The 17398-nt window shown below is 41.3% G+C and overlaps 1 protein-coding gene across 5 annotated transcripts in view; it reads right to left on the bottom strand.

The window, feature by feature from the left end:
• MED27 (mediator complex subunit 27) overlaps window positions 1–17398 on the bottom strand; it is a 202457-nt gene that overhangs the window by 145934 nt on the left and 39125 nt on the right. Inside the window, exon 1 of one of the 5 annotated variants that reach the window (XM_081179244.1) lies at window positions 14354–14569. The exons of the other annotated variants lie outside the window; for them this stretch is intronic. Coding sequence (XP_081035370.1) covers window positions 14354–14356 — 3 coding nt within the window. The 5' untranslated portion in view covers window positions 14357–14569. Of the gene's footprint in view, window positions 1–14353; window positions 14570–17398 lie in introns of those variants that run through there. 5 annotated transcript variants of the gene reach the window in all.

A 17398-nucleotide genomic window follows, 5' to 3' on the forward strand; every position in this document is an offset into this window, starting at 1 on the left:
GAAATAATGAAGTGCTGAATGCATTGCTACTGCCAAGCTCTGCTATCAGGAGGTGGAGGCTGTAGGCGAAGTGCTAAAATCCACACCAAAGGAAAGTTCTGCCACACACAACCTGGTCAACAGCTAACAACACACACCAATTACTTCATTTACCCTCTTCACCCACAACCAAGCAAAGCCTTCTTGCACAGAAGGTATTTGCCTAAATGTTCTCTGCAAAGTTATCCTGGAACCTGTGGCTGTGTGTTGTCTGGCCACAGCAGGGAATATATTTCATAATCAAAGGGTGCTATCCAACTAAATCCACTAGCACAAGAATTTCAGATTGTACAGCAGAACTTCTCCCTCTCCGCAGGCACATACATACCCCCATCTGTTCTGGAAGAACAGATTACTAACACTATGATAGTGGTACTTAACTTGGCCAAGAATGCTGGTGACTGTCTAAAAGGTGTGTGGTCAGTACTAAAAGTTAACCAAAACTACACCAAAATGCATAATTCTATGTTTGCATCAATGCAGCATGCACACAGAGAGATAGTGAGAGAGAGCATGTCTTGTATGAAGAGGAGACTCTGGGGTCCTCCAAGTGGGTGAATTTAATGCCAAAGGAAGATTTTAGTCCCCTTAAGAAGTAGGCCCACTTTGAGAAGAAGGTGACTCTCTTCTCCAGAATACTGAACTTTCCCCCTTTTCTTTCCAAACTCAGCTCAAGTCTATTTGGGAGCTGGTGTACAAGAATTATCTTCCCTTATCTAGGCTAAGCACAGTGGCACTCCAATATCTCTGCAGGTATCTTATAAACTACCAAAGTGCCATTTTCACCCCATAAGCCCTAAACAATTGCTTGGGTCCTTTCATGCTGGAACGTATTGATTCCTTTCTCTTGCCCTCACACATCAACTCCTTGAAACTGTTTCTACCTGGGGAGAACCCAGGAAGCAGGAGGTTGCACTGTGGCTCCTCTGTTCATTGGCAATATTACATTGCCAGTTCTGGGCATCACAGTTCAAGAAGGACACTGACAAACTGGAACGTGTCCAGAGGAGGGCAACCAAAATGGTCAAAGGCCTGGAAACGATGCCTTATGAGGAACGGCTAAGGGAGCTAGGCATGTTTAGCCTGGAGAAGAGGAGGTTAAGGGGTGATATGATAGCCATGTTCAAATATATAAAAGGATGGGAGGGAGAAAGGTTGTTTTCTGCTGCTCCAGAGAAGCGGACACGGAGCAATGGATCCAAACTACAAGAAAGAAGATTCCACCTAAACATTAGGAAGAACTTCCTGACAGTAAGAGCTGTTCGACAGTGGAATTTGCTGCTAAGGAGTGTGGTGGAGTCTCCTACTTTGGAGGTCTTTAAGCAGAGGCTTGACAACCATATGTCAGGAGTGCTCTGATGGTGTTTCCTGCTTGGCAGGGGGTTGGACTCGATGGCCCTTGTGGTCTATTCCAACTCTATGATTCTATGATTCTACATATATTGGAGGTACACACACTGTGGAGTATGAATATCAAAAGTCCCATGTGATGAAGGCATGTATTATTACTATTTATTTATAATATAGCACTATTTGAAGAGATTGATTTAATTTAGGCTTTAAAAAAAGTCAGTATTCTGCATCTACTTAATGCACAGTTGATTAAGTATTATTTTACACATTTTTGAAAAAGATACATTTAATTCTAATACTTAGCAATGAAGTACTTGCAAATCTCTCTCTCTTGAACACACTGTCTTTCTTGCAAACATGTAAGATTCCACCCCCACCCCAATTTTGAAGGGCAGGGCACTCTACTATATCCCCTGCAGGGCAAATACAGAATAGTCAGCATCATGATCACAGGTGTTTCTAGCTTACAGAGCACAAAGTCAGCTGGCAACCACAGTGAAAGCCTGAGCCAGCAATTTAGCAGAAGGAGATCTACAAAGGAACATCCATCTGACTGCTGACTTGGAAGCCTAGGCCAGCATCCCAAAACATTTCAGAAATACCTCAGAGGTGATCCCAGGTTAGGGGTTCTGGTCCATCACATAGCATTAAAGTTGCCTGCTTCAAGGAACCCATTCTAGCCACGTCTACTGGGTCTCACCACTGACACGCATGACTTGAGAATACAGGTGGAACACAGCCAACTCTGCCTTCTCATATGTCCACTGCAGACAAAGAGGTCTTTTGGGGAATTGCTCACCATTGCTAATTTCACCAAGGAGCTCCTGATAAACTTCCAAGGAACTCCAAAATTCCCCAGAACAACTTGAAGAGAAAGAGGATTATGTTTACAACACTTATGGCATATATACAAGGCTATGGCTGGTTAAAGAACTAGATATGCAATAGCTTTTCAGTTCTTGTAGAGAAACTATACATGTGATGCTACAAACAAGGGCACTGGCAAAATTTACAGCCTGGGGTGGGGGAATACATTTTGTTAATACATTTGTGTCTTGCCTTTCCTCAAAAGAGCTCAAGGCAGTGTACACAGCCCTTCACCACCACTACTTTAACCTTATAAGAACCGTGTGTGGTAGGTTTTTGTTCATGTTGTTGTCCACAGAAGTGGTCCTATAGTGGTTTATAATGAGAATATCTCTCTCTCTCTCTCTCTCTCTCTCTCTCTCTCACACACACACACACACACACACACACACAATTCAAACAAAAAATCAACAGCAGTATAACACACATTGTATTATATGGCAAGAAATGCAAAATCTCGACAGCATCCATGCAACCTGTGAAAAAAAGATGCTGAAAAATAGAGATTTTACAAGTCAACATTTGGATTCCTCTTTATGTTTGGAAATGGTCCTATTTCCTGCGCCACTTATAAACAAGGATGTGTAGCTTTGTCTTCCACAGAATCAGAGCACGTAGCTGCAAATTAGATATGCAGAAAACTGGTCTAGATTGAGCAAATGACTATGGAATTTGGGTTGTTTCAGAAAAAACTAGTTTGACTGATAGAAGACAACCAGAGCTGTCTGAAACTATTTCAGAGCAAAAAGTTTCACACAAGAACCAAGCACATTGGGATGAAATACCACTACATGTGTGATATGATACAAGATGGACTTGCTGAATTGGTGTTTTGCCAAACCAAAGCGATGACTGCTGACATTCTCACCAAGTCCCTACTAAGACAGTTTTGATAACCTTCAAGTCAAGACGGGACTCTGGGTGGTTTATTAAATTGTACATTCAATTATTATATTTGCCTGAGAAGTGGTTTATGGGAAATTGCAGCCAAACATAACCATGCATGAGTGCTAGTTAGTGCATGAAGGGATTAGGAAAACAGAGCTGCATTCCTAGACATGGGTAGCTCACACCCCTCTTATTTGTGAAGAAGTGAAATTACTTCTATTTACTTTACTCACTCTCTCTGAGTCTTATTTGTAAGGAAGCGAAATTACTTCTATTTCCTTTACTCACTCTCTCTGAGTCAGAAGGCCCTATCCCATGTCCCCATATATTTAACATACAACTTCTTCATAAGCCCATTTTATCCTCAAAACCAGTCTCCTAACGTAGGTTTGGCTGAGAGATTGGTTCAAGGTTACCCAGTGAGATTCATGGCTGAGTAAGGATTTGAAACAGTGTCATTATAGCCCTAGTCCAGCACTCTAAGCAGTATACCATATTGGCTCCCAGAGAGATACTGATTATCTGAATATACTCATTGCCTTCATAATGCCTAACCCATACTGAGGTGCCACTTCACACAGTAAGTTCACACAGTGCCCAGAGCGATCATCAACCTCATTGACCGTCTGAACAGAATGGAGGAAAGCTGAAAGTGTCACTACCTGAATTTTCTTTCTATGGATACTCCTGGCCCAAAATCTAATTTAGTTTAGATTCCCCCCACTTTAATAAGTAGGATGTAATTATGCATCCAAAATCCCAAAATGCCTGAGATTATCATTAATCACTTTCAACACTGTTTTTATTCAAGTGCTTGATCTTTTATTTGGTGTTATCATTTTTCTTCTGCTTTACCTCCCCCCCAAAAAAAATTGGCTTGCTGTTCATAGTCTGTCTGGGGTGAGATAAATCATGAAGCTAAGTTTGGACATAACACTAAACCAAAACACGGATCAGCTTTGAGTAGTGTGGCAGCAGGAAGAACTGGGAGGAGTAAATTGGCTGTGATTTTCATTCCATGCACTCATCCACACGGGCTTGTTCATTTATGGTTTGGCAGTGTGCAGCAGACTGGGCATGTGTGACAGAGTAAGTGGGAGATCATTATTGTTTACACACTTCTCAGTCAGGTAACCAAACTGAAAACAAACTGAAATGCCTAGCACTTTAAAATAGTCTTACTCTTTTAAATAGTCTATATACAAGTAATATAGGCAAAACTATTTTCAGATGTCAAAATGTTCTATCTGCATATGAGCTGTTAAATTTTTATGCCCTATTCAGTTTCCATTTGAGATTTTTATACAACTGAACCTTCTTATCTTCTGTACTAAATTGCAAGGACACACGCTCAGCTTGGCCAGTTATATTAATAATAAAATACTACCAATCTCAGAAGCAGCAATGTAACATTAACACAGGCAGGCTTACATGAATGGGAATGGAAACGTGTATATTACCAAAGCTTTTAACAAGCGGGAAGGAAGAGAAAAGGTCTTACCATCTATGACCAATTTAAAACTCCATTTTTTGCCTGTAGGCATGCAACCTTGTCACCCCCCTACTAGCAATAAAAAACCCAAAAATATATATTTAAAAACATAACACCATCTTTTCTGATAAATGATCCCAAGAGTTTGCCATTTATTTGATTCAAGAGGACGCTGGAGGGGACAGGGGGAAAAAATGAAGGCTTACAAAAAGAAGCACATTCAGGTTTATAGAAAATGTACACCTATCAATAAAAAAACCTCTTTGTGCTAAAGCAATTGCCACCATACAATTGTTTTCATGGGATCTTCAGAAAAATATGATAGTTTGCAATGCAACAGAGAGTTGGTTACCTGCAACTGCTGCTTTTCAAGTGAGAGTGTGCAGCCCCATGTAAGGAAATGCCCACAGAGACCACAGCTGGATAGACTCTGAATGCCAGTCCTGCTGCTCTACTGACAGAGAAGAATCTGTCATATGGGGTGGAGGCAAAGGAGTCAATATCCTCCTGTGTGTTTCTACCTCACAGACTCACCAAAGAATGTGACAAGAGACCAGGGCTCTTGGAGAATCTCCTACTGAAGAGCAGAATGGCAGACTGTGCAACAAAACACCCCCCAAAAACCCATTTACAGCAGGGGTAGCAACAATAATTATTATTTTATTATTTATACCCCACCCATCTGGGTGGGTTTCCCCAGACACTCTGGGCGGCTTACAGCATATATAAAACTTGTTGTTGTTGTTTAGTCGTTTAGTTGTGTCCGACTCTTCGTGACCCCATGGACCAGAGCATGCCAGGCACTCCTGTCTTCCACTGCCTCCCGCAATTTGGTCAAACTCATGTTCGTAGCTTCGAGAACACTGTCCAACCATCTCGTCCTCTGTCGTCCCCTTCTCCTCGTGCCCTCAATCTTTCCCAACATCAGGGTCTTTTCCAGGGAGCCTTCTCTTCTCATGAGGTGGCCAAAGTATTATATATAAAACATAGTAAAATATTAAACATTAAAAACTTCCTGATACAGGGAAGTATTCCGTTCACCAAGGTGTTTTCTGTGTTTCCCCACCCCCAGGATCACAAAATGCCCCCCCTCTCTATGTATATAGAGAACACACACACACACACACATACACACACACACACACACACAAACATTAACAATGGACAGCAACTTTGGGTTCCCCACTCGGAGGTCATTATAAAATTCGTCTTTTGTGACCCCAGGACCCCCCCCCCAACATTTCAAAATAAACATTTAACAGGGCTGTATCCAACATTTTCTGTCTACTGGTACAAGAACTCTTATGCTAGATAGAGGACAGGTGACATTTAATGTTGTACAACAGATGACAACCGTTTCACTAGCAGAAACTCACTGAAAAAATTACTTTAACTCTATTTCAGGATTCAATTACAGGTAGGTATTGGAACCATGGAAGGCACCACATTGAGCCGCATGAAATGGAAGTCCATCAACCTCACCAAGAAACTTGCACAGGTACAGACTGATATCTTCTTTCTTACTAAATGCAAGAACCTGGACATTATACCCAAGGGTCTTAGAATTAAGAACCCTCTACAATCCACGTATCCCACTGAATATGCAAGAAAACTATGCAACACTTTCTCTAAGAAGCTGCTCAAACATCTGATCAGTGTTCTCTACTCTAAACAGAAGCTAATAAAGGAGGAACTCCTTGTATTAGACAACTCTATCAGGAACCACCAAGCTTGGCAAGAGTTCCAAAAGGAAAAACAAAACATTTACCACTCTCAACTGGAGCTACTGAAAAAACAGAAAAACAAGAAACTCTCTAACCTTTCCAACCTACAGGCTACTAATCGAAACAAGATCAACAATATTGTCAATCTCTCACAGCAAGCACTCAGCCCAGCCGAGGAATCAGTCCTTTCACGCGGACTGTCATTCTGCCCTGCCAAATCCCCACACATGATTCAGTTCTACGGGGACTTGGAAGCATTTTTCCGCCGTTTACGCCTGAAGGAGTATTTTCAACACACACAACAACAAGACAAATCAGAACAAACAACAACTTCACAACACAACACCTCTCAACCCACTGGAGAACAACAACCACCCTCCCAACAGAACACTGACCACCAACTACCTCCGAAAAAGTGTTACACAAAAAGGGACTCCACATGGACCCCTCCTGATGGACGCAATACCACACTGGACTTGTACATTGACTGCTTCCGCCACAGAATCCAAACAGATGTGACCAGAAAACACCATCGCTTACAACAAAATCTAAACCATGCTGAAAGGAGAGCCATAGATAATCTCAGAAACAACCCAGACATTATAATTAAAGAAGCAGACAAAGGTGGAGCTGTCGTCATCATGAACAAAACTGACTACATTCAGGAGGCTCACAGACAACTTTCCAATACCGCCTTTTACACAAAACTGGACTCAGACCCCACACAAGAATACAAGAAAGAACTGAACAAGATTGTTAAGGAGCTACCCCCACACATCCAGGAACAGATCCTCACCAACACACCAACAGAACCTCGACCAGGAACTTTCTATCTTCTACCTAAAATACACAAACCAGGAAATCCAGGACGCCCCATCATTTCAGGTATTGGCACTATTACAGTGGGTGTCTCCGGTTATATGGACTCTGTTCTGAAACCATATGCCATCAGTGCTCCCAGCTATGTACGTGACACCACAGACTTTCTGAGGAAAATACAATCTTTAAATAATCTTCCCAACAATACTATACTAGCTACTATGGATGTGGAATCTCTGTATACCAACATCCCACACAATGATGGTTTACAAGCTATAAGGAACACCATTTCAGATAAAACCACAGCGGACCTTGCCACCAAACTCTGCCAATTTGTTCTTACCCACAACAACTTCAAATTCGGCACAGCAATGGGCACCCGCATGGCCCCACAGTATGCCAACATCTTCATGGCAGATTTAGAACAACGTTTCCTAAACTCCTACCCACTCAAACCTCTCTTGTACCTGTGATACATTGACGATATTTTTATCATCTGGACACATGGTCAACAGACCCTGGACACCTTTCACCAGAAATTTAATGATTTTCACCCCACAATCAACCTAACAATGAATCAATCCATGCAAGAAATACATTTTTTGGACACTACTATAAAAATACAGGATGGGCGCATAGACACCACCTTATACCGTAAACCAACTGACCGACAAACATATCTACATGCCTCTAGCTACCATCCCAAACATACCAAACAGTCCATTGTATATAGCCAGGCACTACGTTACAGCCGCATCTGTTCCAATTCTACAGACAGAGACTCTCACCTAAGAGATCTACAGCAAACCTTTTTAGAACTAAAATACCCAGCAGATGAAGTTAGACAACAGATCAACAGAGCCAGACTGATACCCAGAGAGAACTTGCTGCAAGACAGACCCAAAAAAGAAAACAACAGAACACCTCTAGTCATCACATACAGCTCCCAAGTTAAAACAGTACAACGCATCATCAGAGATCTACAACCTCTCCTGGACAATGACAGTTCTCTTTCTCAAGCTCTGGGAGGAAGACCTTTCATTGCCTACAGACAGCCACCTAATCTTAAACAACTCCTAACCCACAATAATACTACAACCAGACTTAACACGGACACTGGCACCAGAGCCTGCAATAAACCCAGATGCCAACTTTGCTGCCACATATACCCAGACAACACCATTACTGGCCCCAACAACATCACACATACCATCTCGGGACTATTTAATTGCTCATCGTCTAACATTGTGTATGCCATCAAATGCCAACAGTGTCCTTCAGCTCTCTATATTGGACAAACAGGCCAAACCTTACGCCAAAGAATAAATGGACATAAATCTGACATCAAGAATCACAAAACAGAGAAACCAGTAGGAGAACACTTCAATCTCCCAGGACATTCTATACAAGATCTCAAAGTAGCTATTTTACTACAAAGGAATTTCAGAAATAGACTGGAAAGAGAAGCTGCTGAATTGCAACTCATTACCAAACTCAAAACCATGGAGAGACCTGGTTTGAACAAAGACATTGGATTCTTATCTCATTATACATGACTAAGCCATTTTTCACCTTCTCACCCCTTGCCTTTTCCTGGAAGACCTATTGCAGTCGTTAAGAGTCGTCAACCGGCTCATCTCAGCTATCTGCCAATCTCCCATTCCCACCACCCTTCTGAGTAATACCCCTCCCCACCTTCTCACTATATAGAAGGATCTGGCAACTTCTGTTTCAGTGTATCTGAAGAAGTGTGCATGCACACGAAAGCTCATACCAAGAACTAACTTAGTTGGTCTTTAAGGTGCTACTGGAAGGAATTTTTTTATTTTGTCTATTTCAGGATTCACACATCACATCAGCTCTAAGACTGATAAACAGTCCCACTGCTTTTGCATATAGGTCTTCAAAGTAGGTAAAGGGTAAAGGACCCCTCGATGGTTAAGTCCAGTCAAACTTGACTATGAAGTGCGGCACTCATCTCACTTCAAGCCAAGGGAGCCAGTGTTTGTCCACAGACAGCTTTCCGAGTCATGTGGCCAGCATGACTAAATCGCTTCTGGCACAACAGGAACCATGACAAGTGCCAGAGCACACAGAAACACTGTTTACCTTCCCGCCATCAGTACCTATTTATCTACTCGCGCTGATATGCTTTCAAACTGCTAGGTTGGCAGGAGCTGGGACAGAACAACAGGGGTTCACCTCTTCACACGAACTTGAACTGCCAAGCTTCCGATTGGCAAACCCAAGAGCCTCAGTGGTTTAGAACACAGCGCCACCCACTCCCTAGGTCTTCAAGTTACAGTGGAATGAGACTGCAAAAGCAGTTAGCTTCTCAGTGTTTTTTTTTTTTTTAACTGAGATTTTAAATGTTACCAGTATATCCTTAATTTCTCCTACATCAGCTGACTGGTCATATCCAGGAACATCCAGGCACTTTGCAGTAACCTAATTACACTCAGGAGTCTTTCATCAGACATACTTCAGCTCAATGAAAATGTAAGCGAGCCTTGCCTTTCCCACATTATACAGCTAGTAAATTCAAAGTCAGTCACATGTAAGGGGAAAAGCATAGATTCATCAGTATGTCAGTCTAAGATACTGAGCAAGCAAAGATTGTTCTAGTTCCCTTCTATACTTCATTATTCATGAACTAAAGAGTAATGAACATTCATCTTTGTTGCAGGTATCTGCAGTGACTAATGCAAGATAGAAAATTAAATTGATGTGGCTACCCACAATGGCTTCTTTTGGCACATTCCTCAGACCAAGGAAAATCACTAATATTAACACAATTATGCCAGCCACCCAGAGAGGCATCATTACATGGTGCTGTAAGTACATATTCTACATATACATATTCTACATATACATATTCTAGCTGAGATCCAATGGACCTTGAGCCAAAGTAGCACTAACTTATGTAGGTCCATGAGCAGATGTACAAGAAACATGGTAAAAAGCATGGCATGTGTGAAGCAACTGGAGGGAGGTCTGCCACCACCTTCTTTTTCAAACTACAAGAACCTTGAGAATATACAATAGTTTCCCTGGATATAGACGAACAATAGAAGCTACATACTCATTTATCATTTAGGAAAGGGACAAAGTTTAGAGTTAGAGCACATAATGTGAAAGGCCCTAGGTTCAATAACTGGTATCTCCAAGCATGTCTGGGAGAGAACCTGGAGAGCTGCCACCACTCAGTACAGACAGTACTGAGCTAGAAACACCATTGGTCTGACTCAGAAGAGGGCCATTTCCTATATACTGATTTCTCATCACAATCCAAGATTATCTGAGAGCACTCGTGTCAGTGATGTGCCAAGTCAGAGTGTCGTCTGCACACTGATGAGGAATTCTTGAAATTGCAGCAGTCCCACCTCCAGAATCGTCTGAGCATTGAGTTGTTACAGTGATCCATGTCTGAGAAAGTTTTAATGCTCACAGCTAAAGTAGATATGTGGAAATTATCTTGGGACAGCATTTAAAGTAGTTTGTTCCACTGGCTTTTTTTAATGCATTACCTTCACCCAAAGTCTTTGGGATAGTATAGGATTCAATATAAAAACAGGAACAAGGTGTTCTTAAATGTTCTAACTAAAAATAAAATGAAAGTGTATTTTCTGCATTTTGAAGGACAGTCAATCTTCCAGATACACTACCAACAATGAAAACTGCACACCACTTTGAACTCAACAGATAGACAGCTTAAGCTCTATTTTCCAAGCTCAACCTAAAAAAACTACTGACAGTAAATGGTGCCACCTGACTAGTGAGCTTATAAGTAGCCTCTCTTGTATGTATGTACATTATAATTTCATGTACAGTCATACCTCAGGTTAAAGTAGCTTCAGGTTAAGTGTTTTCAGGTTGTGTTCCGCGGCAACCCGGAAGTAACGGGATGGGTTACTTCCAGGTTTCGCTATTCGTGCATACGCTCAAAATGACATCACGTGCATGTGCAGAAGCGGCCAATCGCAACCTGCGCATGTGCAGACGCGGGTTGCATTCTGCTCAGGATGCGAACGGGGCTCCAGAATGGATCCCATTCGCATCCAGAAGTACCACTGTACACTTATTTCAGTGCTTGGAGAGACAAAGAAATTAAATGCAAGAGGGTACCACTCATTACATTACTTCCGATATTTTAAATGTTAGGAACAAGATGGCAAAGTTGGTGCTCATATTTTGTTTTCCTCTTGGTAATCTTATTTCCATGTGAACATACTGTTACAGGTTTGTTTTAGAGGGTGATGCAAGCACCAAGTCATCCCCATCCCCAATAGATTCTTCCAGGTGACAGCAGCCATACTAACAATGGTCTTTCCACTTTCTCTTAATAAAAGGCTTTTTCAAGGGAGAGTGCTGTATAATTTAGAATAATAGAATAATAGAATCGTAGAGTTGGGACCCCAAGGGCCATCTAGTCCAACCCCCAGCAATGCAGGAATCTCAGCTAAAGCGTCCATGACAGTTGTAATATTTGTTATTACATGACACTTGTAATAATTGCTATTCACCCTAAGTGAGTAGCACCCCAAATTGAAAGGCTGGTTTGCAAGATCAGGGGTAAACTGCAAGTGTCACTTTCAAATCAAACTCCTAGCACAGCACATAAGCCAACCTCCAATAGTTATATGTTTGATTTATATACTGCCAAAGCCAGTATGGAAAACACTTGTCCTGGCAGTAAGAAAATTGATTCACAGCACTTTTGATGATGTAATACATAGACACAAGGAGATCAGCAAAGCAGAGCAATAGCAACAGCAACTCAACAACCCGGTGATTCTCTTAATATCGCCTTAGTATGCTATAAATGTTAAAACACAGTTCAGTACCAACAGAACCCATGCTTCACATTTTCAATATAATATACTTTCTCAATTTGGGGAATCTGATTACAGTTCATCCTTACCACATTACCCCTGTATCATCTTATTTTGATAAATTTACATACTGAAATCTGCTTTTCCGAAGCAAAACAATTGTAGTTGCACTGAATGTTCTCTGATTTCGTTACTTCCAATTTTAATACTATTTTGAAAGTAGCAGATTCAATGAAACTGAACAGATGAGGGTTGGGAGGAAGGCACTCTTGCCTCTGATTATCTGTGTTGTTTTGTTGTTCTTCAGTAGTAACCTTTTCCTTCCCTGGCTAAGTTTCTTCACACTCACAAACATCAGCCTCATGTGCCCACACTAACTGCAGTGACCCATATGGGATTGTGAAGTAATAATGTAATTTCATCAACAAAAAATAGAAGATCATATAGCAGCAAGGAATTGACACAGAGAAGAACAACCTCAATACAATGCAAATGTGACTAAACAACAAGTGATGAAAATAGGCTGTGGGTGTTTTTGTTTGTTTGTTTGTTTGTTTGTTTGTAACCATCCAAACTAACATGAAATGGGGGAAAGAGATAGAAGTTCTGGATCAATCCTAAAAATCATCAAACTATTAACTAAATTCTGAAAGAGAAATCCACAGAGCTCTTGCAACATATACACCCTTGTGCAAATTAATTGAAACAAAGAATGTTTTCTATCTTACTCGTAATCCTGTACAAACACGAAAAGGCAATCATTCATTATGGTGAACCTGAAACCAATAGAAGGAATGATGTGCTCGCCACAATATGTTGAGGTTCTACAAAAGAGAGTTATTCCAGAGCTGGAAAAGAGGCATCCTGATGGTACTGGGATATTGCAGCAGAACCTAGCCCCCTATCACACATCAAAAGTGGTGAAGAAATTCATGACACAGCAGCAAATACAGGTACTGGAGAATTCCCCAGACGTAAATCCCATTGACAATTTGTGGGCTATATGCAAAAGTCGCCTCCCTGCTGTAGACTGTATGACTATGGAGAAGCTCATTCAGGCGCTGATTCAAGTGTGGTACAGGGATCCGAAAATCAACAGTGACTGTTCGAAAGTAGTAGACTCCATGCCAAACCGTGTTCAATTGCTGCTTAAAAATAGCGGAGGTCATATCCATTACTAATGTATCTATATGTGAGTTTTGTACATGTATATAAGAGTTTTGTACAATAAACAACATTGCTTGTTTCAATTAATTTGCACAAGGGTGTAGGTTCGAAACTATTTCGGGTTTTTTTTAATGCAGGCAGACTTATTTAATTGGAGGCAACATAAACACCATTAGCTAAGAAAAGTTTCCAACTGCATCCTAAAGCCAAAATGTAGCAGGCTTGTTTCAACTGAAAATAATGTTTCACAGCTCAAGTACTTAATTAGGTACAACAGGCCTCTCAGTGACACGTTTAAATACACATATAAGCAAACAGTCAGCAAATCATTTAGATCTGGCTAATTTTGTTATTCAATGATGTTCCAGGCAAAATAAACACAGAGAAAGAAAACAATGCTTAAAAATAATAATGAAATGGCAATTGCACTCTTTAGAGGGTGGGGTGTTCAATCGCTGAAATAGAACATTTAATACAAGATTGAGAGCCACAGACACTCCAAAATGAGAAACAAAGGGCCAATTCACACACAGGGCCAATGTGTATGTTCCACACAGCAGTGTGTAGGAACAAGTCAGAGGCTCCGTTCTGCTTCTACACAAAGCCAGAACAGACTCTTGAATGAACCAGGAACAACACAAGCATAGGCACCAGCTCCAGGGGGCTGAGGCTTCCTTAAACTTTTTTTTTAAAGTCCCCCCCCAACCCCAACCCCTTGTTAAAGCTGAACACGGAGCCAGACACAGAGTGACAACAAGACATTGAACGACACCACATGCAGCCCCTCAATGTTCTTCAGAAGATGGTCCTCTGGGCACAAGTAATGTTCTATATAAATTGGTAATGCCCAAGCAATAAATCTACTCCCTGCTCTTTCCAGGTCATCCAGCACAAAGCATGCAGTACAGCAGTGGCAAGTTTAGAAGTGCAGGGTCCCTTCTTGACAGTCATGGCCATGCTCTCTTCTAAGATTATACAATAATCTTATACAGTAATAATAAATAGGGATTCATGGCAACGAACAATGTAGATCTCCACATGCAGCCTCTCAGCTAGATCGACTATTTTCTTGGTATGGGAAAATCATTTGGAGTACTTCAATATCCCTTTTTCTGAGTAACGTAATTCATGTTTTCCTTGAAGTTTCATTGCAAGTAACAGAACTTACACACCATTCTCCTTGAACCTTGTGTTGTTGGTGTTCCTAAATGCTTAGTTTTGAAGCTGGTCTTCTCTAGAGTGACCCTAGGGGCCAATCCACAGTGGCTGAGTCACTTCATTTCACTTTGACTACAGTCAGCACAAAGGATGAGAAGACTTCTCAGTGGCTAAAAAGCTCCCCTTTTGTGCTAACTGTTGTGAAGGTGGGGGGATAATTAACAAAATAAATCCACCTGGTAAACTGGGAATATCCCCTCAAACACAGAGTTTTGGACATTCCACACCTTTCCTCAGCAGAGTTTCTTTTTCTTTGAGAAAAATATGTGGCTCACGTAAATGTAAACTAAGCTTTAATAATAAAGAAAACTGTAACAAATTAACATAATGAGGGAAACTAAGGACACGAGGCAAGTCTGAGACAAGAAACACAAAGAGGCAGTTAGTCCCTCTCAACTGAAACTTAATGGAACACGCTGAAGGGAGGGGCTGATTCCGGAGCATGACATATAAGCCCCGCCCACCAGATACCAAGGGACACGGGTGGCGATGTGGGTTAAACCACAGAGCCTAGGATTTGCTGATCAGAAGGTTGGTGGTTCAAAGCCCCACGACGGGGTGAGCTCCCGTTGCTCGGCCCCTGCTCCTGCCAACCTAGCATTTCGAAAGGACGTCAAAGTGCAAGTAGATACAATAGGTACTGCTCCGGCGGGAAGGTAAACGTCATTTCCGTGCGCTGCTCTGGTTCACCAGAAGTGGCTTAGTCATGCTGGCCACATGACCCGGAAGCTGTACGCCGGCTCCCTCGGCCAATAAAGCGAGATGAGTACCGCAACCCTAGAGTCAGTCACGACTGGACCTAATGGTCAGAGGTCCCTTTACCTACCAGATACCAAATATTCTACTGATCAAATTAGGCCCCAGTGTTTTTCTTACACTAACTGGGTGACTCTAGGACGCTGGTGACAGGGACCCTGCTGCAGAACTAGTAACAGGTCTCTGACCCTTTCATTTCATTTCACTTTCAATTTGTATACCAGCCAGCCCACTACATCTATGCTGCCATTACTTCTCTGCACTTTGCACGACACTCAAGAGGATGAGTGCTCTTTTATGCGTCAAGTGCAAGACTCCAAGCTCTGACTCCTTCAAGTCCTCTGGAATACTCATAGAGAGTTCAGATGAGAACGGGGGGGGGGGGAGTGTTCATCGCTTTGCACTGAGCTTTGGAAATGAAATCATTCTTACTGCTTCTTGCTTGCCCCAAAGCAAACTGAGAGAAAAGATCCCGTCTCAGCACCAGTGCACTTTATAACTTCTCCACACTGAAGGAGCTCATAGGCTTCCTGGGTGAGAAAGAATCACTTATGCACTCAAGAACAACCCACATTTCAAGGAATCTTCTGACCAGCACCACATGGGCCAGCACAACAGAGATAAAAGTGTTCCTAGTTTTAGCAGCTCCTGAAAGGAAGGGAGCAGAAGGAGTGACCAAAAACAAAACACCTAGCTATTTTGTCCACAAACCTATATGTGTGGGTCCAGTGAAGTAATTTCAACAATGATCGGTGCTTATGCACTATACAGAACATGCAAAGCTTTCAGGAACATACTGAAGAGGACAAAATCAGGCAACAGTGCACTAGGAAAAAGAATGTTCCACTCAAGGGACTCTGATAAAGATGCAGCTGTAGATACAAGTTCCCCTGTCCTCTGCCTTCTGTGGAATAAAGGCATTTAAATACACTCCACAAGAGTATTTCATATATTCTTCATGCTCTCCACTTGGTGGAAACAGTTTCATTAGATAAACTGCCTCCATGTTTTATGAAGTCACTGAAAGGCTCCCTTATTGACCAGCTCTATAATCAAGAGGAAAAACTCTAACATATTCCATGAAAGATTTCAGAACCTCAGTGATAGGGAAATTACTCTGGTAAAAAGCATAGGCAAATTTACTGGGGAAACAAACATTAAGCACAGGGAGGGTGGCACTTGTGACTGAACACACCCTGACTTTTACATGACATTTGGATTTTGGATTTTACAATCCTTTTGGACTTTACTGAAGGTGTAAAATGATTCTGCTGTCTAGGGATGGCACGCTTTTGCTGCTGAATTATTGGGTCTGTTTTACTGGTTATTGTATGACTTATCATCAAGTCTTGTCCTTTTTAGTGTTTTTTATATTATGCTTCGTGCTCTTAAAATGTTGTAAGTCACTTGGAGACTTCTATGTGGCAAGTGACTAACAAACTGAAATAATATTAATGGGTAACATGGGAACTGAGCAACAGGATCCACGGTAGCATAGTTTGCCAAAGATATGGAGTCCTAAACTTGAACTTACATTATTGAAAAAGGAAAAACAGCCTTAAAACAACAACAAACTTTTTAAGCTTCTATTGCAAGTTCCTAAGAAGTATTAGGCCCTTCCTGAACGACTAGAGAATAAGATAGAAAAGAAATCAATTTAATTATAAATGAGGTGCTTGTGAAAACATTTCTCACTTTTGGGCTTCAGTTTTGACTGTACTCAGCGTGAACAGAATTAAAATAGATTTTGTGAAGTAATTACAAGCAAGCATATTCACAGGGCTTGGCCTGGCATGACAGCTGCCACTGGTATCCTTCTTCTCAAGAATGCAAATGATTAAGGAAGATTAAATACCTACTTTGCTTAAATACTCTTGATAATGAGCTCCTTCCCTTCAGAAAAAAGAAGAGTGTTTCATGTTGGCAGCTGATGGATCTTAGTTTAAATTTTTTTAATTTGAAACAGCACCATCTGTTGTTCGGATTCCCAAGTTCAAGAACGGAGTCAAGCTCCAGTCTCAAGGAATTGGGGGGGGGGGAGAGAGAGAGGATGGAAAACTGAACAAAACCCAAGCTACAGAGCATATTGCACTGTGCCCTTTTTCATCTGTCACTTTTTAAATTCAGCAGAAAGTTAATACCTTTTTAAATGTAGTTTACAAGCTATGCATACTCCAAAAAAGTATTATTTTAAAAATATTATATGAATTTTCAAGAAAAAGAATATAAGCATAAACATAAAA

This window comes from Podarcis bocagei, assembly GCF_964188305.1.
Source record: "Podarcis bocagei genome assembly, chromosome: Z".
In the NCBI taxonomy this organism is placed as follows: Eukaryota; Metazoa; Chordata; class Lepidosauria; order Squamata; family Lacertidae; genus Podarcis; species Podarcis bocagei.